This window comes from Cervus canadensis, chromosome 12, assembly GCF_019320065.1.
Source record: "Cervus canadensis isolate Bull #8, Minnesota chromosome 12, ASM1932006v1, whole genome shotgun sequence".
NCBI classification, from domain to species: domain Eukaryota; kingdom Metazoa; phylum Chordata; class Mammalia; order Artiodactyla; family Cervidae; genus Cervus; species Cervus canadensis.
The window spans coordinates 73421172-73446665 of NC_057397.1; the positions used below are offsets into that span (position 1 = coordinate 73421172).

The window sequence follows — 25494 nt, forward strand, 5'->3', positions numbered from 1 at the left end:
TACAAATAAGCAGAGATCTTCTATAAATAATTTAAAATTGCAATAATAATTACTTATGAAATACAGATGTAATGTCAAGGAGATACTGTGGGTTCAGTTCGACCATTGCAATAAAGTAAATATCAAAATAATGTGAGTCACATGAATTTTTTGGTTTTCAGTACATATAAAAGCTATGTTTACACTATAGTCTATTAAGGGGGCAATAGCAGTATGTCTAGAAAACAATGTACATACCTTAATTAAAAAATACTTAATGGCTGAAAAATTGTAATCATCATCTGAACCTTCAGTGAGTCATAATCATTTTGCTGGTGGAGGATTTAAATATTTCAAGAAACACCAAGATGAGACACAAAGGCATGAAGTGAGCAAATGCCGTTGGAAAAGTGGTGATGATGCCTCTAAATGAGCTCTTGCATTTTAAATCTCCAAGTAATAAAGTTTATGTGTTGAAAACAAGACAGAAGCGTTGTGCCCTGGCCCTGCTGCAGAGGCCAGACTGATGGTTCCAGCTTAGTTACTCACCAGTGGATTTATACACAGAGGATTGGGACTGTTCTGGCTACTTGGTCAGGCCATACAAACATATTAAGCTGAAAACCTTTCAAAATAATATGTAGATGAGGAAGATTAACGAAGTTTATATTTGGGAAGTGTTTTGCAGAATGTGGAGGACAACATAAATGTGTATTGTTACATACAAAAGGGTTACATGTACTTCCTTGTGAATATGTCAAGATAACAAAAACGAAATCAACAAGTCTGAAACAAGAAGCCTGATAAGATCAGAGAATAACAGTGAAAAATCCTGTGGAACTGAGGTTGTTCAAAAGAAAAGAGCTGACATACTCAACCAAGGCTAAAAATAATTAGTAGAGGCATTTTAAAATGACAAAACTTTGATACTTTCTCTTCACATTTACTTTACATGTATAGATGCGGACTATATATTCCTTGATAGATATTTAAGTCAATTTGCTAGCTTCAGATTTTTCCATGTAGCAAAATAATGATATAAACTCTGCTTTGAAAGCTATACATTTTATCCTCATTTGCATACCTGAATGTTCTGATGGAAGCAAGAGGCATAAATTCTCCCCTTTTCTCTGACATCTAAATAAATTTTACGTAGAAAGTCCTATGATCACTACAAAGTGGTTACTGTTAGAGGTTTTCTTTTTTCCTAAATCTAGAAAATGATTTATTATTTTATTTCCAAATAGGGAAATAGGTTAAAGAAAAAATAAGTTTAATGTAGAGAAAATAACCTAAATATCTGGATTAAAAGGAAGGTAAATCAGGCAAGAGATACAACCAAAACCACAGTGAACTTGACTGTTACTGAAAATTGAGAAGTTTTATTCATTTCATCTCTCTTCACATATCATTGCTTTCTGCAGTTCCAGACCTTTAACTTAGGCTGACCAAGCTACACACATGACTCGTAAGTACCTGCTGAGAAAAAACTGTGACGAAAAACAGACTTACCATATAATCCACTCCTGATTACATATGTAACCCCACTCCTGAACATATACCCAGAAAAGATGAAAACTCTAACTGGAAATGACACATGCACCCCAATGTTCACAGCAGCCTTACTTTCAATAACCAAGATATGAAAGCAGCCTAAGTGTCCATCAACAAATGAATGGATGAAGAAGATATGTCTCACACACACACATACATACACACACAATGCAATATACTCAACCATAAAAAGAATGAAATAATGCCACGTGAAGCAACATGGATGGACCTAGAGATGATCAGACTAAGTGATGCAAGTCAGATAAAGACAAATACCATACAATATCACTTATATTTGGAATCTAAAAACAGTGCAGAGGAACTTATGTATTGGGTTAGACAAAAAGTTTGCTCAGGTTTTCCAGTAACACCTTATGGAAAAACCTGAACTTTCTGTCCAACCCAATACAACAGAGAAACAAACTCACAGACAGAAAAACCTGTGGTCACCAGAAGGGAAGGGAGGGGAGGGACACATCAGGAGTGGGGGATTAGCATACATAAGTTGTCACATTTAAAACAGGTAAACAACCAGGATTTACTGCATGGCACAGAGGACTACATTCAATATCTGGCAATAACCTATAATGGAAAAGAGTAGAAAAAAAAGTGTGAATCATTTTGCTGCACACCTGGAACTAAGATGATATTGAAAATAAACTATATTTTAAATTTTAAAACAAGCTATGACGGGCAGACTAGTGAGAGCATGAAAAGCTTGGACTCCTCCGGCATTAATCATGTCATGCGCTCCGCTCTGCTGCGTCTATATCACTGATCCCTTGGATGGCACCTGGATTTGCTACTCTGGTCTGATCTTCTACTCTTTCTCCTAAGTTTGTACTTGGCACTTGATGCCCTTACTTCTAGCCACTTTGGGTCACTACATTGCTTGCTCAAATGCTCTCAAATGCTGGTGTTGGCATTTTAAGATCAAAAGGAAAAAAAAAAAAAAGACAGAAAATGAAGGTTTGGGATTGGATAACTATTATTTTATTAAAAAATGTTCCCAATCTTACAATCTTTCCAACTGCCAAACTTTCTTATTTTAAATCATTGTGTTTATTCTTTTGTTATCATACATAAATGGGCTTCTGGTTGAAATTCACATTCTATTGGAAATTCATTTGATCTGGTATCTCTATTTCTTCTCTAATGATATCAGGAATATTGGTTCTTTAAGAATTCCCACTTTTTGATATCAGAAGTTTATATATATATATATATTCCCCCCACCCCCACCCCTGAAAATCTCTGGTCACAGAATCTATGCAGGACCAGATTTTGGAGCTGTGTTGTTCTCATTTGGCTTTACATAACAATATGATTCAGTTATCTTTGGAATCCAAGCTGACTTTCCTGATCTTCTTAGCTGAATACAATCCCTTCTCCTTTGATTAACCAAAGCTTGGATCAAATAGTTCTCCTGTGGTCCTCTCCTTTTCTCATTAGTGTTTAAGCTTCCTTGAAACTTGAGCTATTGCTTCAAAAGGTCATTGTCACACTCTAAGAGGATAATAAAGATACTGATCTTTTGTAAAGTGAAAAATGCAATACAAGTCAGTTATCAAAAAATATTTTGATGTGCGCTGAATGCCTCACACACAGAAGAGAGAAGGTATTAGAGAGAATATAGAATTTGAGATCCACACTTTTGCTAATTATTAGTTCTAGTAATTGTAATTTTCTTTTCTGAAAGATAAGCATAAAAATAACATCTTTCAGAAGGTCTCAGTGTACTGAAATGAGGAAAAAGAAGTGAATATGTTTTTAAATAAAGGCCACACAAACATGTTACCTTAAGAGGTTCCAAATAATTATTGAGTTGAATCTGTATTGATTGCTTAATGGCTACAGATAAACTGTCCATGGCAAAATAATTCATCACTACAGATCATTAAGAATTATATATTACAAAGACAATTTTGGCTTTGACATGGTCCCTTAATTTCTGTTTAGACAGACTATGTTTTAAGTTACTCTGTTTTGTGTGTTAATATGCAACATACCTGGAACTCCTCTGATGACCTATTTCAAAGGCAGTTGTGCATTAATATAGCTTACTGCAAAATACCCATAACATTCTCATTCATCCACTCATTAATTTGAAAGCTAAATGAATGGGAGATATTATCTGAGTTGAGAAAAAAGGCTTAATTGATTCATAGGCGTTTAACAGAAATATAATCAATATGTGCTTTAGTAATGTGGTCATCACAATTTGTTGTCATTATCACTGGAAAATGTTATAATCACTAAACGGTGATAAGTTTCATGAAAAAAGCACACATGAAAGCTTATCTTGTTTATTAAACTGTTGGTTCACAATAAGAGTTTTGATCGTTACTACATTGCTGAAATAGAAAGAAAGTAACTTGTTTTATTTGAATAATTATCTAATTTTACTTCCACTAGAAATGAGTAGCTTAGTAGTAGTTGTTAGTTTTTTAGTTTATTCTTAATGTCATAGCAGTCTCTTTAGCTGCATTTTTTTTCCTACTTATCATTTTTACCTTTTATTGTGATTGTATGTGTGTGCATGCATGTGTGCATTTATATCTCTACGACTGAAGTTTCTTTGGGTCAGAAACATTTTTATAGATTTTTGTAACTTGGAGCCTTATGTGCAAATTAAATATTTGTTGAATATATTCCTGAATTTTTATGGAACTAAAAAAAATGAGAATAAATGTTTAGGCGTCAAATTCTTTTCACAGAGTCAAAGTGATTTTTGAATTTGGCACCATGGTAGCAAAAATATAAATTCAGCAAGGAACTAAAAGAAACCTCCTTGCCACATTCTACACAACAGCCCCGCACAGCTAAGGCAAAGTCAACTGCGGAGTGTGAGAGAGTCTCAGAGAAAAGTTGTTCACGGTTATACTGACAGGTCTTGATGAGAAAAATAAACTGTGAAGACTTCAGGTGTAGGAGGGAGGCAGGTGCCTTTGAACACTGGTGTTGGGAGTCCTCACTGACTTTTCAAGTCAAAGTAAGTGTGACGACAACATTTCTTTTGGGAGAAAAGTGAGTTAGTTTTAGATTTTTTAAAAGAATATGTCAGGAGCCAAAAAGTTCACAGCTTGTGCTTAAAAGGTATCTCTAATATTATATAAATTATGAATTCCAACAGAAAAAAAGTTTATTTGGCTGCAAGTTAGTGGGTGCTAGGGTTTCCCTGGTGGCTCAGATACTAAAGCATCTGGCTGCAATGCAGGAGACCTGGGTTCAATCCCTGGGTTGGGAAGCTCTCCTGGAGAAGGGAATGGCAACCCACTCCAGTATTCTGGCCTGGAAAATCCCATGGATGGAGAAGCCTGGTGGGCTACAGTTCATGGGGTCGCAAAGAGTCAGACACGACTGAGCGACTTCATTTTCACTTTACCCTTAGGCACTGAGACATCCTGAAGGGCAGACTTATTTCTCATTTTCCAGAAGGAGAAAATGAGGCACACAGATGTTTGGTAAGGTGGCCACAATGAGCTGGAATTTTCATCTCAGGTTTTCTGACTTCATAGCCTGGGTTGTTTGCTAACATAGCTCAAGAAGAAGACCTAATTTAACACACCAGGTGAGTGCTGAATCGGAAACCAGACAATGTTTTTTAGCTTTAAATTTTTTTAATTTTAAAATCTTTTGTTGAAGTATAATTGGTTTGCAATCCTGTTAATTACGCTGTAGAGCAAAGTGATTCAGTTACACTCACACACACACACAAATGTGTGTGTACACTCACAGTCTTCTTTAAAAAGCACTCTTTCCTATTAGGGTTTACCATGGGCTATTGAATGTAGCTCCTGGGGCTAAGGGACTGCTTCTACAGTGAGGTAGAAGCCTGTTAATTCATCCTATATATAAAAGCTGACATCTGCTAACCCCACCCTCCCACTTCACCCTCCACCAGGCCCGGTGCCCTTGGCAAGCACAAGTCTGCGCTTTACATCTGTGTCTGAGTCTGTTTCATAGACAGGTTCCTTTGTGTCATATTTTAGATTCCACATATAAGTGATACCATCTGTTGTTATCTTTCATTCTCTGACTTAACTTCACTTAATACGATAATCTCTAGTTGCATCCATGTTGCTGCAAATGACATTATGTTGTTGTTTTTGTGGCTGAGTAGTATTCCATCATATATATATATATGTGTATATATATATACACCACATCTTTTTTATCCATTCATCTCTCCATGGACATGCAAGCTGTTCCTATATCTTGGCTATTGTGAACAGTGTGGCTATAAACATATGGGTGCATGTATCTTTTGAATTATAGGTTTGTTCAGATATATGCCTAAGAGTGGGATTGCTGGCTCATGTGTTAATTCTGTTTTTAGTTTTCTGAGGAACATCTATATTGTTTTCCACAGTGACTGCACCAACTTATATTCCTACCAACAGTATAGGAGGGAGGAGCCAGATAATTTTAAATTCAAGAATGAAGAAGTAAAAAAAAAAAAAAAAATGAAGAAGTCTGCTTAAAGTAAACAATGGCTGTCAAAGGCAAAGACGTGCAAGTGACAGGTAAATACTTCTGTTTAAGAAAAAAGGCCTCAGGTTCTAAAAAGCCCTAAAAAGAAAGAATTTGATACTAAATTTCAATTCTCACACTCAAATACTTTTTCTGTACATCTCATTTCTATTTCAACACATGTATATGATCTAGAAAACAAGTTAGAATTGTTGGGATTTATGTTAGAAGCATTTTTATTAAATTCAGTTTGCTGTAGAGCTATTATCATTAATATAACTCTGAAAATTGGTTGAGTTGGCAATTAAGCTTTTTGAAATGCTGGCTTAATTGCTAGCTAATTGCTAGCTGAATTGTACTTAGCAGATGGTTGGAAAGGATGTTGACATAAAACAGTCACATTACTCATCAGAGTCAGCTAGTATCCTGAAACCATTGTTTTGGCATTGGAGTATAAACTATATTTTTAAAAAATTCTGCAACACCTGTATATAACATGAATTTAACTCAATTATTTCAGTAAATGTCAATTAGAAAGATGTACATTTTATGACTGTCATTACTAATAATGACATAAATGAGCATTAGGGAAGTTATTCAAGGGGAATGTTTTTAGATTAAAATACTAGTTACATCAGTACATTCTGGGACAAGATGACCTCATAGTATTCACAAGAAGCACCCTTGATAGTAGAGGTAACCACAAATTCAATAAAATCATTAAAAAAATTACTGAGGTACTGTGTTTGTTTAAAGCCCACTAATTTTAAGGAACAGATATTATTTTACACATAAGGATCTTTCCAAATTTTTTGCAGTTAGTAAGTCCTGGAAATGAGTTTCTTGCAGGATGTGAACCTAGCTCTGTTTAATTTCCAAGACTGGGCCCTTGCATGTTTTCACAGTATAAATCTATGTGTCCCATGGAAGATGAATTAGGGCGGAAACAAACTAGAATTGGAGAGAACAGCTAAAAGTTCTTCAAACAATGAGGAAAGGGCAACAGAGCACGTGTGTGGGCTTGGGTATTAGCAGTACCATTGGGAAAAAGCACAGAAACCATACAGACTTAACAGGAGCAGAAGACATTAAGAAGAGGTGGTATAAATGCACGGAAGGACTATACAAAACAGATCTTCATACTCAGATAACCATGATGGTGTGATCACTCACCTAGAGCCAGACATCCTGGAGTGTAAAGTCAAATGGGCCTCAAGAAGCATCACTATGAACAAAGCTAGTGGAGGTGATGGAATTCCAGCTGAGCTATTTCTAATCCTAAAAGATGATGCTGTGAAAGTGCTGCATTCAATATGCCAGCAAATTTGGAAAACTCAGCAGTGGCCACAGGACTGAACAAGGTCAGTTTTCATTCTAGTCCCAATGAAAAGCAATGCCAAAGAATGTTCAAGCTACTGCACAATTGCACTCATTTCACATGCTAGCAAAGTAATGCTAAAAAATCTCCAAGCTAGGCTTCAACAGTATGTGAACTGAGAACTTCCAGATGTTCAAGCTGGATTTAGAAAAGGCAGAGGAACCAGAGATTAAATTGCCAACATTCACTGGATCATAGAAAAAGCAACAGAATTCCAGAAAAAAATTCCTGGGAAAACAATAGAAAGAGTGACAGACTTAATTTTCTTGGGCTCCAAAATCACTGCAGATGGTGACTGCAGCCATGAAATTAAAAGATGCTTGCTCCTTGGAAGAAAAGCTACGACAAGCATAGACAGCATATTAAAAAGCAGAGACATTTCTTTGTCAACAAAGTTCTATCTAGTCAAAGCTATGGTTTTTCTAGTAGTCATATGTGGATGTGAGAGTTGGAATCTAAAGAAAGCTGAGCACCGAGTAATTGATGCTTTTGAACTGTGGTGTTGGAGAAGACTCTTGAGAGTTCTTTAGACTGAAAGGAGATCCAACCAGTCCATCCTAAAGGAAATCAGTCCCAAATATTCATTGGAAGGACAGATGCTGAAGCTGAAACTCCAATACTTTGGCCACTTGATGCAAAGAGCTGACTCATTAGAAAAGACCCTGATGCTGGGAAAGATTGAAGGCAGGAGGAGAAGGGGACGAGAGAGGATGGAATGGTTGGATGGCATCACTGACTCAATAGACAAGATTTAAGCCAGCTCCGGGAGATGGTGAAGAACAGGGAAGCCTGGCATGCTGCAGTCCATGGGGTCGCAGAGAGTCAGACACGACTCTTTGAGCAAGTGAACAACAATCAGAAAATAGAAGGTGTTGAGTAAAAAGATGCCAAAGGTCAGATTTTGCAACACTTGTTATAGTAGGGTCAGAATATGATGTTGAGGTCGGCAGTGTGGTTGACAGGATTTATTACGTGGTGATGTGACTGAAGTTGGACATGGAAAGAAGTGTGTATTTAGAGGAGAAAGAGGTCAGCTCTGAAAGGCGATGACTGTGCCGTTACAAAGAAAACCTTCCTGTTACCCTCAGCGTGACTGCTCTTTGACAGCCTTCATTCTAACTATGGTCCTGATTTGCTTTTTCTTAGAGTGTTTACTTTAGAATCCTTGCAACTGTGGATTCTTTCTATGCTTCCTTGAGGTGTACATCTTTTTACAAATCTGGCATATCTTCTCAAGCCCTGGAGGCCTCCCTTTGACATGCAATCATCAGAAAAAGATGGGACGGCCCCTGTCTCCCGGTCTCCGTGGGCCCGCAGGAGCCTAACTTCCACAGACCCAGTCCGCAAATACAGATGGCCTCCTGGTCAACATATTGACCAGCCTCCCTACTGACATCCTCCAATACAGCTTCATCATCACACTCCTGCCTTTAAAAACCCTCCTGCCTTTTGTTTTAGTAGAGTTGAGTTCAATTTCCACCCCCTATTGCAATAGTCCTTTTTTTTTTGAAATTGCAATAGTTTTGACCCTGACCACAGCAGTCTTGAGTGAAGTCTTCCTTGTCATTTTTAACACATGTCCAGTGACACTTATGTGATGGATGTCACAGGATCTCTCCAAGAAGTAGTTGGGAAAGTTCTGATCCTTTTGCTAAAGACAACTCAATCTTGTTCCCCGCCCCCTTCCCAATAAATTGGGCTTCTTGAAAACAATTTTTGTAGTTAAATATTTCCACAAGATTTGTTAAGAAAAATAGCAAGTCCGACTTGCTTCACAATTCTCAGCTCTTTAAGGGCTTTACATTTGCATAGCTGATCTGCTAAAAACTTGGCTTTGTTTCCCAAACAGCATGTTTCTATTGCTACTTCTTGATTAGTTTTATTCATTGTCTACTGACATCACCCTTGGGAGGCTGGAGACTCAGTTCTCTGTCTCTAAGTCCCCACTTCCCATCTCCTTAGAGAGCTATATTGTAAACTAGATTAGATCAATTTTCAGTTTTTACAGAAATTTAACCATGTAAATGCTTTGGGAAGCTAAGCCGTTAGTATATAATGAGTAATTTTTTCTTTTCCAAACAGCATTTTACTTTCTTTGGAGGTAAAAGAAACACCCACTTCCTTTGAGTGTTTGTGTGTTGTTAATCTCCCTACGGCTCTTTGACTTGTAGAAATGCTTATGCAAACTTACCTGCTCCTCAACCGCATGTGTTAAGTCTCATCTCAATGAATTCACTTCCCCATCTATTAGCCACTGGATCCATTTCATCTTCTTGAAAAAGTCTCTCCCAGAACTTCTGGACTGGTCTATGTGGACTCCATTCTTTCCAGGTCTCTTCCGTAACTCATATGCTAGAATCTTCCTCACCATCATCCTGAGGATGCCCTTTGCCTTCGGATTCCTTGCTTTGGGAAAGTCATGTTTTTCCCTTTTAGAGTTTAACTCTTTGCTTTGGGAATTAGGTACGGAAATACAGCCTGCAAATACTCTTCTCAGAATTTTTAGGGCATGTTTTCTTTGCCTTCCAGCTTTTAGTGTGGTTGCTGAAAACTGCATTGGCATTCTGATTCCTCTTTCTTTATATAAAACATTTTCTTTCTCCTTTCCTCTATGTCTCTCTGGGAGCTTGTAGGATCTTATCTTTGGCCCCATGTTCTGAAATGTCACTGTTTCCTGCTTTGAAGTACATCAGTTACAGGCACTCAGAGGATCCTTTCAATCTTGTTGACTATGTTCTTCAGTTTGGTTAACTTTTTCCCTGAAAAACTTTCTTTGGATGATCCTTCTCCCCTTTCTTTCTGAAACCCTGCATTTCAGGTATTCATCCAGTAATTTCCATACCGTTCCCTTCCTATTTTCCATCTGTAGTTTCTTTTGTATAGTCTGGGAGAATTTCCTCAGTTTTGTCTTTCAATTCTGTGTTATTTATTTGTGCTATCATATCCTAATTTCTAAAAGCACTTTTATCTGCCTTTTAAATACTGAGTTTTAATCTTGTGCTCTTATTTCACAAATGTGTTATCTTCTCTTTCTCTCTGAGGGTATTAATCAGTGGTTCGCTGTTTTATTTTGAAGTTTTATTCTTCCTGCACAATCTACTTCCTCCAGTTTTTTAATTCTTTTTTGGTATTTGCTTTTAATGTTAACTGCTTTCTACCGACCTTGTCTGCTCATATTAACAGTATTAAAATATGGATGGACGGTTTTGTAAGAATAACGGGATCTTGTTTCTGCAGGGTGATACTGTTTCCCTGGCTTGTATCCATGCCAATGTCCTTAAATCTTTTTTCTTAAGCTGCTCATATTCCCAATTAAAACTTCTTCCGGTGGCCTACCAGTAGTCTGGCAGCTGAAGGGGAAAAGAATTCTTGGAATTTCTATAGTAACTGTGTAAACTTCTGCTTTTCTCCCTGTTAAAAAACTGCCTTCAAATTTGTTTAGTTGTCTATTAGCTCTGAAATCTGTTATTTTCACTTTCTTAGAGGAAACTTCTTAGGACTTCTAGTGGACCAGAAAGAGTTGAGAATGGTGACATAAGAATCTGTTTCCTAACAGACTTTTAGTCATTTATACCCTGTTTTCCATAGGAATATGATAGCTTTGATTCTGAGTCTTTCGGAAGTTCTGTGGTTAAAACTGGACTCATTTGTAGGATGTGTTAAGTCAGGCAGAGTTCTCCATCAGCTATCCAGCTTCTAAAATTTTGTTCTCACTCTCTTTTACGTCTAAGAATTTTCATTTTTAAAACCTAGACATTATTTTAATGCAGTATTGGGAGGGAGCAGAGTTTAATTCACGTGTGCAGTTCAACATCTGTAACCAGACACAATACCAATCTAATCCAAAGTCTAAGTGAAAGCTGTTAGGTTCTCAGAACAGAAGGAGCAGTCACTATAGGCTGCAGAGCAGATTATATCTGGAGCAACATCTTCCATTCTGAGTACCACAGTCTGCAGTTGATAAACTATAGAAAGACCAGAGAAGACAGATGACAGTGGTTCAAGATGCAAAACTAAAGTACAGGAGAAGTAGCTGAAAAAATCACTGATATTTATCCAGAGTCGACAAAGGTCCATCTGGTCAAAGCTATGGTTTTTCCAATAGTCATGTATGGATGTGACAGTTGGACCATAAAGAAAGCTGAGAGCCAATGAATTGATGCTTTTGAACTGTGGTGTTGGAGAAGACTCTTGAGAGTCCCTTGGACTGCAAGGAGATCCAACCAGTTCATCCTAAAGGAAATCAGTCCTGGGTATTCATTGGAAGGACTGATGTTGAAGCTGAAACTCCAATAGTTTGGCCACCTGATGTGAAGTGTTATGCCCGATGTCCGAATCCCTGAGCGGGAAGAGAGAAGGCCTCCAAGATAATGCAACTCGCAAAAAGGGAAGTTCATTGCTGACTCGAGTCAGGGCTCCTGCCGCATCCAACGCAGTGGTGCGGGGTCAGAGAGCCCCGAGCCCAAGCTGTTATACAAATTTATAGGGTGAGAAGCGGATTGGTTACACGTTTGTAAAGCAATTTCATTGGTCAAAACTTTCGAGCCCGCGGGACTTTCCTGGGGGTCTCCGCCCTGTTCCTAATTTCCTAATTGGCAAACAGTGGTCAGTATTAAGTGCCTAATTGGCTAATTGGTTGTATCCAGGTGGCCTGATAATCTTACCAAGTAGGAAGGCCTACTCCTAATCTAAGCTGCGTTACTTCTGCTCACCTCACAGAAGAACTGACTCATTTGAAAAGACCCTGATGCTGGGAAAGATTGAAGGCAGGAGGAGAAGGGGACGACAGAGGATGAGATGGGTGGATGGCATCACCGACTCAATGGACATGAGTTTGAGCAAACTATGAGAGTTGGTGATGGACAGGGAGGCCTGGCGTGCTGCAGTCCATGGGGTCACAAAGAGTTGGACACGACTGGGCGACTGAACTAAAATGATCCAGAGAATAGAAAAGGCTTCAAAGATTCTTTGACCAAAATTTGAATGCAACTAAGTTGAGCATCTATGGCCACTTATATTGACTTCTGATTCAGAAGTTTTAGGAGGGTTACAATACTACAACTCTTTTGTATATTTAATTGGCTACTACATTCACAAGAAATTAGACATTTCAGCTTGGTTTCAGAGGGCATAAAAGGATACATGAACCAAATGCAAACAAAGTCCATTTCAGCTCAGTATAAGGAGCACTGATGCACAAGTATGTGGTATTTGCTTGTAATATTCTAATTTGGGGGCATTATTTTTTTTAAAAATCTATATTTTTTGCCAAATATATTCAGTTCAGTTGCTCAGTCATGTCCAACTCTTTGTGACCTCATGGACTATAGCACGTCAGGCCTCCCTGTCCATCACCAATTTCCAGAGCTTGCTCAAACTCATATCCATCGAGTTGGTGATACCATCCAATCATCTCATCTTCTGTCGTCCCCTTCTCCTCCTGCCTTCAATCTTTCCCAGCATCAGGGTCTTTTCAAATGAGTCAGCTCTTTGCATCAGGTGGCCAAAGTATTGGAGTTTCAGCTCCACATCAGTCCTTCCAATGAACACCAAGGACTGATCTCCTCTTTGATGGACTGGTTGGATCTCCTTGCAGTCCAAGGGACTCTCAAGAGTCTTCTCCAACACCACAGTTCAAAAGCATCAATTCTTTAGTGCTCAGCTTTCTTTATGGTCCAAGTCTCACATTCATACATGACTACTGGAAAAAACATAGCTTTGACTAGACAGACCTTTTTCAGCAAAGTAATGTCTCTGCTTTGTAATATACTGCCTAGGTTGGTCACAGCTTTTCTTCCAAGGAGTAAGCATCTTTTAATTTCATGGCTGCAGTCACCATCTTCAGTGATTTTGGAGCCCAAAAAATAAAGTCTGTCACTGTTTCCACTGTTTCCATCTATTTCCCATGAAGAGAGGGGACTGGATTCCATGATCTTAATTTTTTGAATGCTGAGCTTTAAGCCAACTTTTTCACTCTCCTCTTTCACTTTCATCAAGAGGCTCTTTAGCTCCTCTTCACTTTCTGCCATAAGGGTGGTGTCAGCCATGTATCTGAGCTTATTGATACTTGTCCCAGAAATCTTGATTCCAGCTTGTGTTTCATCCAGCCCAGCATTTCTTGATGTACTCTGCATATAAGTTAAATAAGCAGGGTGACAATATGCAGTCTTGATGTACTCCTTTCCCAATTTGGAACCAGTTTGCTGTTCCATGTTCAGGTCTAACTGTTGCTTCTTGACATGCATACTGATGTCTTAGGAAGCAGGTAAATTGGTCTGGTACTCCTATCTCTAAGAATTTTCCACAGTTTGTTGTGATTCACACAGTCAAATGCTTTAGAGCAGTCAATGAAACAGAAATAGATGTTTTTCTGGAACTCTCCTGCTTTTTCTGTGATCCAACAGATGTTGGTAATTTGATCTCTTCTTCCTCTGCCTTTCCTAAATCCAGCTCGAACATCTGGAAGTTCATAGTTCACATATTGTTGAAGGCTGGCTTGGAGAATTTTGAGCATTACTTTGCTGGCATGTGAGATGAGAGCAACAGTGTGGTAGTTTGAACACTATTTGGCATTGCCTTTCTTTGGGATTGGAATGAAAATTGACCTTTCCCAGTCCTGTGGCCACTGCTGAGCTTTCCAGATTTGCTGGCATATTAAGTGTAGTACTTTCACAGCATCATCTTTTAGGGTTGAAATAACAACTGGAATTCCATCACCTCCACTAGCTTTGTTTGTAGTGATGCTTCCTGAGGTCCACCCAACTTTGCACTCCAGGTTGTCTGGCTCTCGTGAGTGATCACACTGTCGTGATTATCTGGGTCGTGAAGGTCTTTTTGTATAGTTCTGTGTATTCTTGCCACATCTTCTTAATATCTTCTGCTTCTGTTAGGTCCCTACCATTTCTGCCCTTTATTGAGCCCATCTTTGCATAAAATGTTCCTTGGTGTCCATAATTTTCCTGAAGAGATCTATAGTCTTTCCCATTCTATTGTTTTCCTCTATTTCTTTGCAGTGACCACTGAGAAAGCCTTTCTTATCTCTTCTTGCTATTCTTTGGAACTCTGCATTCAAATGGGTATATCTTTCCTTTTCTCCTTTGTCTTTAGTTTCTCTTCTTTTCTCAGCTATGTGTATGGCCTCTTCAGACAGTCATTTTGCCTTTTTGTGTATACGAAACATATAGGCAGGATGAATTTAACCTATGGGACTGAAGTGTTACCTCTCTAAATGGACATTTCTGTATTTAAAAAAATTCTATAGTTTTTATCAAACATATTGGCAGGATGAATTTATCCTATAGGACTGAACTGTGACCTCTCTAAAGGTCAGGTCTAATGGGTAGGATAGGTTAGCTAGTTTCACTGAAATTGTCCAAGTGAGTCTGACAGGTCACGCATGACACCTACCACTGAGAATAAAGTTGAAGTAAAGGATACTTGATTGCCTTTTCATATCTGAGAGTCTTTGCAGGAAATTTGATTTTTTAAAAGACGTCACTGTCCATTGTATGATACCATCTTTAGTTCTACTTCTCACTCCTTTTACCTTTTATGGCCATTTTGCATCACTGTGTAAACCACATATAAACTGCGCTCTTCGTATGTGTCAGTTTATGACTCTCTTTTAAAAGGATCATCTACGAAGGACAATTGGAGGCTAAACTGCAATGTGTTATTTGTTGTTTTTAATAATCCATAGTCACCATATTCCAAAGTAATTTTACTTGAATTATTCAAGTAGGAAAAAATAACACTTACAGAGTGGATTCATATTAATCATGATTTAAAAGCTAGAATATATGTTTGAGGCCATAATCCCTTCCTCTAGTTTTCATTTGAGGGGCCTGAGACCTAGAGAAGTTAAATGACTTGCTAAATCATGCCTAGAACATAGTACAGAGTGTTTGAAGATTTAGAAAAGTTAGTGAAAACATGACCTTGTTCTGAGGAAGTTCATATCTCAAAGGAAGAGACAGGATACCATGCAAACATTTATTAGCAGTAATTTAAGGCATAAAAAATCCAAAATGATGACATTATAACCTCACTACAGTTACTCCTGATCACTCAGGACTTCATACAAAAAAGGAAAAAATGATCTTATGAAACTGGAACTCAGGACGAGTTCCATGCTGTGTGGTTTATCCTGCTTGTAACCCTCTATCTCTTTGCTGCTACTATCCTAAGCTGGAAATTTTTGTCATCAGATGGAATAAATTGGAAATGAGAGGTCTATAAAAAGAGCAATAGTGAAGAGTGAATATTAGCTACTGAATAACTGGCCTATAATAAAATAAACAATAAAATGAGTATCCCCTTAAATTCAATAAGGAGGTATTGGGCACTTAAAAAGATTTAAAATATTTCTTTCCACTTTCCATCATGTAGTAGAGACACCATACCTACAACCCTGATTTCTTTTCATAAAGAAAATTTAGAAAGTGATCATCTTAACTCCACAAATATGAATATTGTTCAGGAGACAATTACTAAGAGAATGAAATTACAAATTAAATAATTCCATTTTCTTCCTACATGTTCAAGTAGGAAAGACATAAATATCAAAGGCTTAAGCCTATCATTTTAAAGATAACTGCCTTGTGACTGGGAAAGTTGAAACACATAGAAAAATAAGGTGACAGCCTTTCATGAAAAGAAAATGCAAGCTTTGAATTTTAGTGTCATGTTTATAGATGATCTTCTAAGAAGATATGTGGAAGGCATTTTTCATTGCAGGAAACTGTAAGTTATAATATGATGGAATAAGGATCACATTTTTCTCTTTGAGGTGATTTATATTTAAATGAGTTCTCCATAATCCTTTAAACTGAAGTGCAAATTGGTTATCAAAGTCCTTTGCTGTAAGGGTTGTTTTACATAATAACGAATTTCACAGAAGCTCCTCAAAGGGAAACACTGATTTAGGCAACATCACAGGATATTTCAGTTCCGGCAACAGTTTAGATTAGTGCCACAGACAGCAGATAAAAAACTTTCTGAAATCTAAATTTCTCTATTAAGAAGTACAGGCAGCATATCTTTTCTCAATAGAAAATGTGACAGAAGTTTTTAATAAAAATGATCTTATTTTGTTTATTATTTATCTATCATTTCTCCTCCACACTAACTCAATAAAAGTTAGTGAGAATCTAGGTACATGGCTTATGATTTAAAAAACTGGTGTTGTGAAAGTCGTAGGAAGTATTTGTTTGCCTATATATGCTTACATTTCTGTGGACACTAAATGGCTCCAATTATACAGCATTTATTCTGGGCTAGTAAGTAACTTACATTTGCTACTTGACTCACTTCTCACAATGTCAGGTAGCCATTACTGTCCTCATTTGATAAACGAGAAAACGGGGGCTAAGTGGCCTGTGAGGATTTGACCCACAGTGTACGTCTCTCATCCATTAGGCTCGACGCCCCCTCAACACCAGCTTCATTCTTCCACCCCGCATCACTAACCACCCGAAGGTCAGCGCTGGTCCCCTGCCCAGGGACACGGGCAACAAACAGGCTGGATCGCATCATCGGCTGCTACCCGGGGAGCCTCACTGCGGGGAGATCCCGGGCGGAACCCGAGGCTGATACATCAGAGGAGGCACTGCTTTCCCTCACCAGACCTGGCTTTGAGACTCTATCTAGGTCTATCACAAACCTTTTATGTGGTCATGGAAAAGTCAGTTTACCTCCGTGGGCCTTCCTTTTCTCATCTGCAAAATGAGAAAGCTGGATTTGATAAGCAGTTTTCAAAATTGTCTTGCTTAATTTTGAAAAGTGAAGCTCTTTCGGCCAATGAAATCTTATGATGAATTTCAGTGTATAAAACAGACCTAGGTAGAGCCACACTGTTTGGAGAACAGGGCTGGGTTTGGAGGAGTCGTGAGTTCCTCTGTCTCCGACGTCTCCTTTCAGCTCTCAGCTCATTTTCAAGGAGCTTCTGAGACATCAAAGACCCAGCAGAATGCAATTTGCAATTTAGGCACTAGCTCATCTCTAAGTTTATGCCAGTTCTGCTTAAAATGTTTTAAAACTCTCGGTTGCCATATAAAAGGGTATTGGACTAGGGAACTCAAATCGGCACTCTGTAACTATCTAGAGGGGTGGGGCGGAGTTGGGTGGGGTGGGAGGGGGTCCCCCAGGGAGAGGACACGTGTGTACCTCTGGGTGATCCATGTTGATGTATGGCAGAAGCGAACGCAATGTTGTAAAGCAATTATCCTCCAATTCAAAATGAATAAATAAATAAAGAGTATTAGCATGGAACTAGGGTCAGGGCTGATATTTCAAAGAGAGGACATTAAGTTAAAGAATTAAGTCAAATGACACAGCCTTGGGTGGCCAGGCATATGGCTGAAGCTGAGTTCTGAAGTTTTGTGGAGCTGCAGCAATTTAAGAGTGGGACTTTACAATCATGGCTTCTGAAATCTGTTCAATTTTGCTGCAGTTAATTTAATTAAATATGAATATAATTTTAGCTCTGATAGAATATTCAATTTATTGATTTAATTTTCTTAAAGGTCACTTGATATTGAGATATAAACCTTCAATATAATCCAACTGTTACTTATTAGTGTCAAAATACTTTTCCTTTCCCCTCTCCTTTTAAAAATATGAATTTTAGGCAAGCTGACTCATCTTCTCTGAAAAGTAAAAAGTCAGATTCCATCACCGCAGTCCTAAGTTTAAAGACAACGTTTGTGTATCTGTGCTAAATGCTGTCAGACTCAGCCAGTGTGCCTGGACCTGCTCTGTCTTGGTGACTGACAGGGTGTGAGTGGTTCGATTCCAACAGGTCTGCGGCCGCCGCTCTTTTTCACTTACCAGCCTCCGCCTTCTGCTGCTTCTCAATCTTCTCCAGGCGCCCTAGCAAGGAGTCAATTTTAGTTTTGATCTGGGTTAATTCTTTCTTGATTGTCTGTAACTCATCTGATTTCACTGGAAAGGGGAGAAGGGAAAGAATGCAATAGAAGGTCAAATGCACCATGACCCGATTAGAACGTAACTCTCAGACACCCTATATTTCCTCAACACTCTGTCACATCCCACAGGATACCTTTCAATCTTATCTGTTTCTCATTGCTTCCAGTGATCCAGGAATACTGGATGGCTTTGCCAACTACAAGCAGTGATTCTCAGCATTTGACACTGAACCTTTTCAGTGTCAGAAGGTTATGCAGTGGGACAGAAGGATCTAGAAATGTTTTATGCAATAACTAAATGATACTGAATTCGGTTTCGGCAAATGGTAGAATAAGTCTGTGCTGTCTGATGGATTCAGATTGAGAAATGATTAAATCATGACAGCTAAGTTAATACTACTTTGAGGAACTATGTTGCAATATCTGTTTCAGCAGTCCGTGATATTTGTAATCCAGTTCCTTGATGACTGATTGAAATCAGGGCATAACATTTATCCTCTAAAGAAAAATCTTTAATGCTAAAGAACTCTCTCTAACTTGCTGGACTTCTGCTACTTTCTTTATTAAAAATTGCAGCAGTGGGTTGAACATGCCTGTTTTTAAGCCCTGGGGCTAGAAGGAAAGGATATTCACTGAAGCTCCCACTGATATTTTCTACAGTAGTGATTCCTCTTCGAGGTTTTGGGTGTTTAGTGGATCTAACTAAAAATGGGATTAACACAAGATTGACTATTTTTAATTTTTCCAGGTAAAGATGTTAAAAATAACAAACATCTACTATCAATGATAATAACAATCATTTTATAAAGAGATGGGCTTAAGAAAAGATCAGTTCGCTATTTAAGGACAATCCTTTCAATGAAAAATGCTAAAAAAAAAAAAGAAAGAAAGAAAAATGCTTATGGTTATGAAAAATTTACTGCCCTGTTCTTATTTTCTCATTTCTCTGAGAACCACTGGAAAGTTTGTCATGAACCCTCAGTAATAAGATCAAAGATTTTTAAAACTATAACTCCAGAAGAGCTATACTTGTCTATGAGCTTTCATTAAGTGAGTTTTTGGGTACCCATGCCTCAGTGGAGAGCTATGCTTCAATATCTGCAGTAAGGATCTTGATGTTAGCCTACTATCCATCTCTTTCACTTTTCCTTTCAAGTTTATAATAATCTTGGTTGGATATTCCTGAAGAAATTGAGTGTTTAGTTTGAGTCTTTAGTCTTCATGAATTTTTGTAAGTAATAAAAAACTAAATGCAATATATATTTGCTTGAAACAGAACTGTCAACTAAGGCATATGATATAAGCTATATGATAAAGTATGCATCAATATACATTAATTGCTCACCAGACTTTCTCCAATATAAACACACAAAAAATTTTTCTATTATAAAATAAGAAATTTTCCATAGCAAGCAAATTTTTATTTATTATATAAAGTTGTTTGCAAAATGAAAACTGCAAGAATAAGTGACCCTGTAGAGAGTTTCTATTATGAAGAACCAGATTGAAAGGAGAACACAGTTTAAAATAGAGAATTACTCCTACATCAATTATTTCCAAGACATCAAAGTGCCATTGTTGAATCTCAACTAAATTTGAAAATCATCATCTGTCATAATTGCAAATTGACTCTGCTTTGAAGAATGATTTTAATTTCCTTTGACGGAAGCATGTCATGTAGTTTTACTTAAATCTATCAAACGTGATAGAAACTATTTTGTCTTAAAACATTAGATGTCGAGCCAAGAGAAATGGGACTGTGGCTGGAAACTAATAGAATGTATATTTTTAGTAAGTGGGGTCACCCCTCAGCCCAGAAATGAGGTTGACTAATTATCTCCTTAAAAAAACATAAACTAATAAATCACTAATACCCCACTTAATAGAATGTCTTTTAAGATTGCAGTGATATTACTACAAAATTTGGGATTACTTGTGATTCAAGCTTAGATAAAACTAACGATGTAACCTGTCTTCTCCTCTCTGGTCCCTACCAGGGAATTCTGAATTAAACCTCAGCCCTGTGCAAACAGCCCTGCCCAGGCTTGGGATGGTGAGCAGCAGATGCTCGTTGCAGTCCTGCAAATTAGGGCTTACACAATCTTGACTGCCTCTTGAGTGACTGGGAAAGCTGCTGGCTTCATGCCCTTCAGGGCTCTGCTCGGGAGAAGGCTGCCCGCCCACCTGGCCCGTGGTCCTGGAGCCTCCCCTTTCAGCGGGGTTATCTGTAGGTGGGGTCTGGGTCTGGGCTGTGGGGTTATCTGTAGGTGGGGTCTGGATTTGGGCTGCTGTATCTGGCTTCCACATGATGCTGCTGAGACAGGCCATCTCTGTGTCCGATATACTTTCCTCTGTAATCTTTTCTGCCCTGTTCTACTTTGGGAGGTGGGGCTCTTGTTTCTACTGAACCTGGGATTAAGCTCTTGTTTGTTTTTACTTACTCTGCCAAAATAGATGTATATTTTACAACTATAGATTTCCAAACCTAAAATTTTTAAAATTTTGCAGCTTAGATGTTGGACATTTTTTTTTAAAACTTAAGGTCAGTTCAGAATTGAGGAGAGTCTTAGGTGTAAAGCATCCCTCTCCATTTTCCTTTCTTTTCTTTTTACATCTTTCTTTTCCTGTCCATTTCCATTGAACTCTTAATTGGGTTTCTGCTTTTAGTTCATGTCGCCTCTTAAATAGTGAATGCAAAGTCATATATACAAAAGCCATAAATCCTCCCTATTGAAGACTTCCAGAATGTTCCAATTTCTATAGGAAAAAGACCAAAAGCACAAAGAAAGCTGAGCACCAAACTTTTTTGAACTGTGGTGTTGGAGAAGAATCTTGAGAGTCCCTTGGACTGCAAGGAGATCCAACCAGTCCATCCTAAAGGAAATCAGTCCTGAATATTCATTTGAAGGACTGATGCTGAAGCTCCAATACTTTGTTCCCCTGATGCGACTCATTAGAAAAGACCCTGATGCTGGGAAAGACTTAAGGCAGGAGGAGAAGGGGACAACAGAGGATGAGATGGGTGGATGGCACCACCGACTCAATGGACATGAGTCTGAATAAACTCCGGGAGTTGATGATGGACAGGGAGGCCTGGTGTGCTGCAGTCCATGGGGTCAGACACAACTGAACAACTGAACTGAACTGAACACATGCACCATTCTTCAAACTGGTCTCCAGGGTCTGCTCTAAAGTATATTTCCAGGTATATATTCCATTGTTTATCAAAGCAACGTCATTTGAACAGAATAACTTAATGCTTGATCTAACAGTGTGTGCAACCAGATAGACTGATTTGCATCTATGTTTATTGGAGAGTCACTTGTAATTGCTAAGATTCAGGTTCTTTATCTTCAACTTCTACCCTCTACCCTAAAGACTTGTTATGAGAATTTAATGAAACAATGCACATAAAGCACTTAGCATCATGACCAGAATATCATTAAGCAAAACACATGAAAGAAGCAGAAAATATTATTACCATGATTTACATACCTTTTCCAGCAAAGAGTTTTTCTTTTCTCTGTTATGTCTATCTGCTTTTTGGAGCTTAGTTTTAGTCTTACCTCCCCTATTAATTCTTCTTAGCTCAGCCCACTGGAAGGTAGATCTCTCATCTGCAATCTATTTAACAGCATTTCACATTTACTGATAGACACCATATGCTTGTTGGTTTTTCCTTTATATATCTACTTTTCCTATTAAATTGTAAGCTTTTTGAGAATGAAGATCTAATTAGGCATTGAAGAATTTGAGGCGTCATGTTTTCTGTGTTTAATAAGCTCTTTCTCTTCTTATAATAAGCTCCGTGGACTTCCCTGGTAGATCATACGGTAAAGAATCTGCCTGCAATGTGGGAGATCTGGGTTCCATCCTGGGTGAGGAAGATCCCCTGGAGGAGGGAGTGACATCCCATCCCAGTATTCTTGCCTGGAGAATCCCATGGACAGAGGAGCCTGATGGGCTACAGTCCCTGGGGCTGCAAAGAGTTAGACATGACTGGCAACTAACACTTTCCCTTTCTTTCTCCTCACTGACTGATGAGCCTCCTGATGCTTACCATGAGGTCCTGGGCTTTAGAGTCTGTCCCCCTTAATTAGAAAATGCCATCCATGGAAAAGTGTTTAGATTTCTGGTTAAATTATTCAGATCTCTCATGACACAACATTTCAAAGAGAAGAAACTTTGGGTGGTTGTCTGAAACAATGTGTATTAATGAACTTACCCTTCATAGGCTCTCTACAACCAAACTCTTTGAATAAAGAGAGGACATCCAATTCCTTCCTTCCACTTTCTCTCCTTTCTGTCCCCACCTCTAGTTCCTTCCTTCCTGCCTGCCTTCATCTTTTTGCATTCTTAATAGAACTTAGTTCAGTGTATTAAACACAGTTGTTCTTGTTGTTTAGCTGCCCAGTCATTTTTGACTCTTTTTGACCCACAGATTGCAGCATGCCAGGCCTCCCTGTCCCTCTCATCTCCCAAAGTTTGCCCAAGTTCATGTCCATTGCATCAGTGATGCCATCCAGCCATCTCATCCTCTGACGCCCTCTTCTTCTTCAATGCTCAATCTTTCCCAGCATCAGGGACTTTTCCAATGAGTTGGCTGTTCACATCAGATGATCAAAATACTAGAGCTTCAGCTTCAGCACCGGTCCTTCCATCAAGTATTCAGGGTTGATTTCCGTTAAGACTGACTGGTTTGATCTCTTTGTCGTCCAAGGGACTCTCAGGAGCCTTATCCAGCACCACAGTGTGAAGGCGTCTGTCCTTTGGTGTTCCGCCTTCTTTACGGTCCAGCTGTCAAACCGTACTTGACCAGTGGGAAGACCAGAGCCTTGACAAATTGTTGTTTGATATAAATCTTTGTTGGTAGAGTAATGTCTCTGCTTTTCAACACACTGTCTAGGTTTGTTATTGCTTTCCTGCCAAGAAGCAATTGTCTTCTGATTTTATGGCCGCAGACACCATCACAGTGATTTTGGAGCCCAAGAAGAGGAAATCTGTCACTACTTCCACCTTTTCCCCTTCTATTTGCCATGCAGTAATGGGGGCAGATGCCATGATTTTAGTTTAGTTTTCTTAATATTTAGCTTTAAGCCGGCTCTTTCACTCTCCTCCTTCACTCTCATCAAGAGGTTCTTTTGTTCCTCTTCCCTTTCTGCCATTAGAGTGGTATCATCTGCATATCTGAGGTTGTTGATGTTTCTCCTACCCATCTTGATTCCAGCTTGTAACTCATCCAGCCCGGCATGTTTCATGATGGGCTCAGTGTATAGGTTAAACAAACGGTGACAGCAGACAGCCCTGTCGTACTCCTTCTCAAACTTGAACCAATCAGTTGTTCCATACAGCGTTCTAACTGTTGCTTCTTGACCTGCATATAGGTTTCTCAGAAGACAGGTAAGGTGGTCTGGTATTTCCATCTCCTTTAGAGCTTTCCACAGTTTGTTATGATCCACACAGTCAAAGGCTTTAGCATAGTCAATGAAACAGAGGTGAATGCTTTTCTGGAATTCCCTAGCTATCACTATGGTCCAATGAATGTTGGCAATTTGATCTCTGGTTCTTCTTTCTTTTCTAAACCGAGCCTGGACATCTGGATGTTCTCATTTGCATAATGCTGAAGCTTAGCATGCAAAATTTTAAGCATGACATTACTAGCCTGAGAGATGAGTGCAACTGTCTGATTGTTAGCACATTCTTTAGTACTACCCTTCTTGGGAATTGGGATGAGGATTGACTTTTTCCAGACCTGTGGCCACTGTTGGGTCTTCCAGATTTGCTGACATATTAAATGCAACACCTTGATGGCATCATCCTTTAGGGTTCTGAATAGCTCTATTGGAATTCCATCACACCTACTGAATTTATTAACAGCAGTGCTTCCTAAGGCCCACTTGATTTCACTCTCCAGAATGTCTGGCTCTGGGTGACTGACCACACCATTGTAGTAATCTAGTTCATTAAGATCTTTTTTGTTTGCTTTTTACAATTCTTCTGTGCATTCTTTCCATCTCTTCTTGACCTTTTCAGCATCTACTAGGTCTTTACCAGTTCTGTCCTTTCTTGTGCCCATCTCTGGGTGAAATGTTCCCTTGATGTCTCCAATTTTCCTGAAGCGATCTCTAGTCTTTTCCCTTCCATTGTTTTCTTCTAGTTTTATGCACTGTTCATTGAAGAAGGCCTTCTTGTCTCTCCTTGCTATTCTTTGGAACTCTGAATTCAGTTGGATATACCTTTCCTTTGCTTTTTGTTTCTCTTTTTTCTTCAGCTATTTGTAAAGCCTCCTCAGATAACCACTTTGACTTCTTGTTTTTCTTTTTCTTTAGAATGGTTTTGTTCACTGCCTTCTGTACAATAGTACGACCTCTGTCCATAGTCCTTCAGGCACACTGTTTACTAGACCTAATCCCTTGAATCTATTCATTACCTCCACAGCATATTCATAGGGGATTTGATTTAAGTCATATCTGGCTGGCCTAGTGATTTTCCCCACTTCCTTTAGTTTAAGCCTGAATTTGGCTATGAGCAGCTGATGATTTGAGCTACGGTCAGAATTAGCAAATATTAGAAAATCTGTAGGCATGCTTATGTATTACAGATATGGCCACTTCATGCCAACTTCAAATAGACCAACAAATTTTATTAAAAGCTTTGTGTGTGTCCTGGCAATACTTTTGGATTGACTGTCTAATGGGGAGACAGACAGGTCTGTCTCCCCATATATATATATATATATATATATATATATATATATAATGGAAATATGCCTTTTCTCCATCAGGAGCACTGTGATGAAGGAATATGAAACTAACCCATGACTTGGGCAAGACTCCTTTCCCAGTTCCACCTTTGTACTCAATGGATAATCTTCATCGTTAAAGATGTGTTGTAGAGGATATAACACCATGAGTTATTTTTATATAGAGTAGCAGATAACATGAGTCAGGAGTATTTCTTTTACTAAGAATAATATTTTAAATCAACTTGTTGTTATGCAATTGTTCCCTAATACAGACAAGCTGGAAGCTTGGAAAGATTAGATCTGATTACTAAAGATTATGTCTCTGGAGAAGGAAATGGAAACCTACTTCAGTTTTCTTGCCTGGGAAATCCCATGGAAGGAGGAGCCTGGCAGGCTATAGTCCATGGAGTCGCAAGAGTCAGGCGTGACTTACAGACTAA

At 38.6% G+C, this 25494-nt stretch overlaps 1 protein-coding gene across 8 annotated transcripts in view; it reads right to left on the minus strand.

Annotated features, from left to right (window-relative positions):
* RALYL (RALY RNA binding protein like) overlaps positions 1-25494 on the minus strand; it is a 773956-nt gene that overhangs the window by 36421 nt on the left and 712041 nt on the right. For all 8 annotated transcript variants that reach the window (XM_043483548.1, XM_043483551.1, XM_043483550.1 and 5 more), the window contains one exon: positions 18212-18325. In XM_043483548.1, the coding sequence (XP_043339483.1) occupies positions 18212-18325 (114 nt within the window). The remainder of the gene's footprint in view (positions 1-18211; positions 18326-25494) is intronic.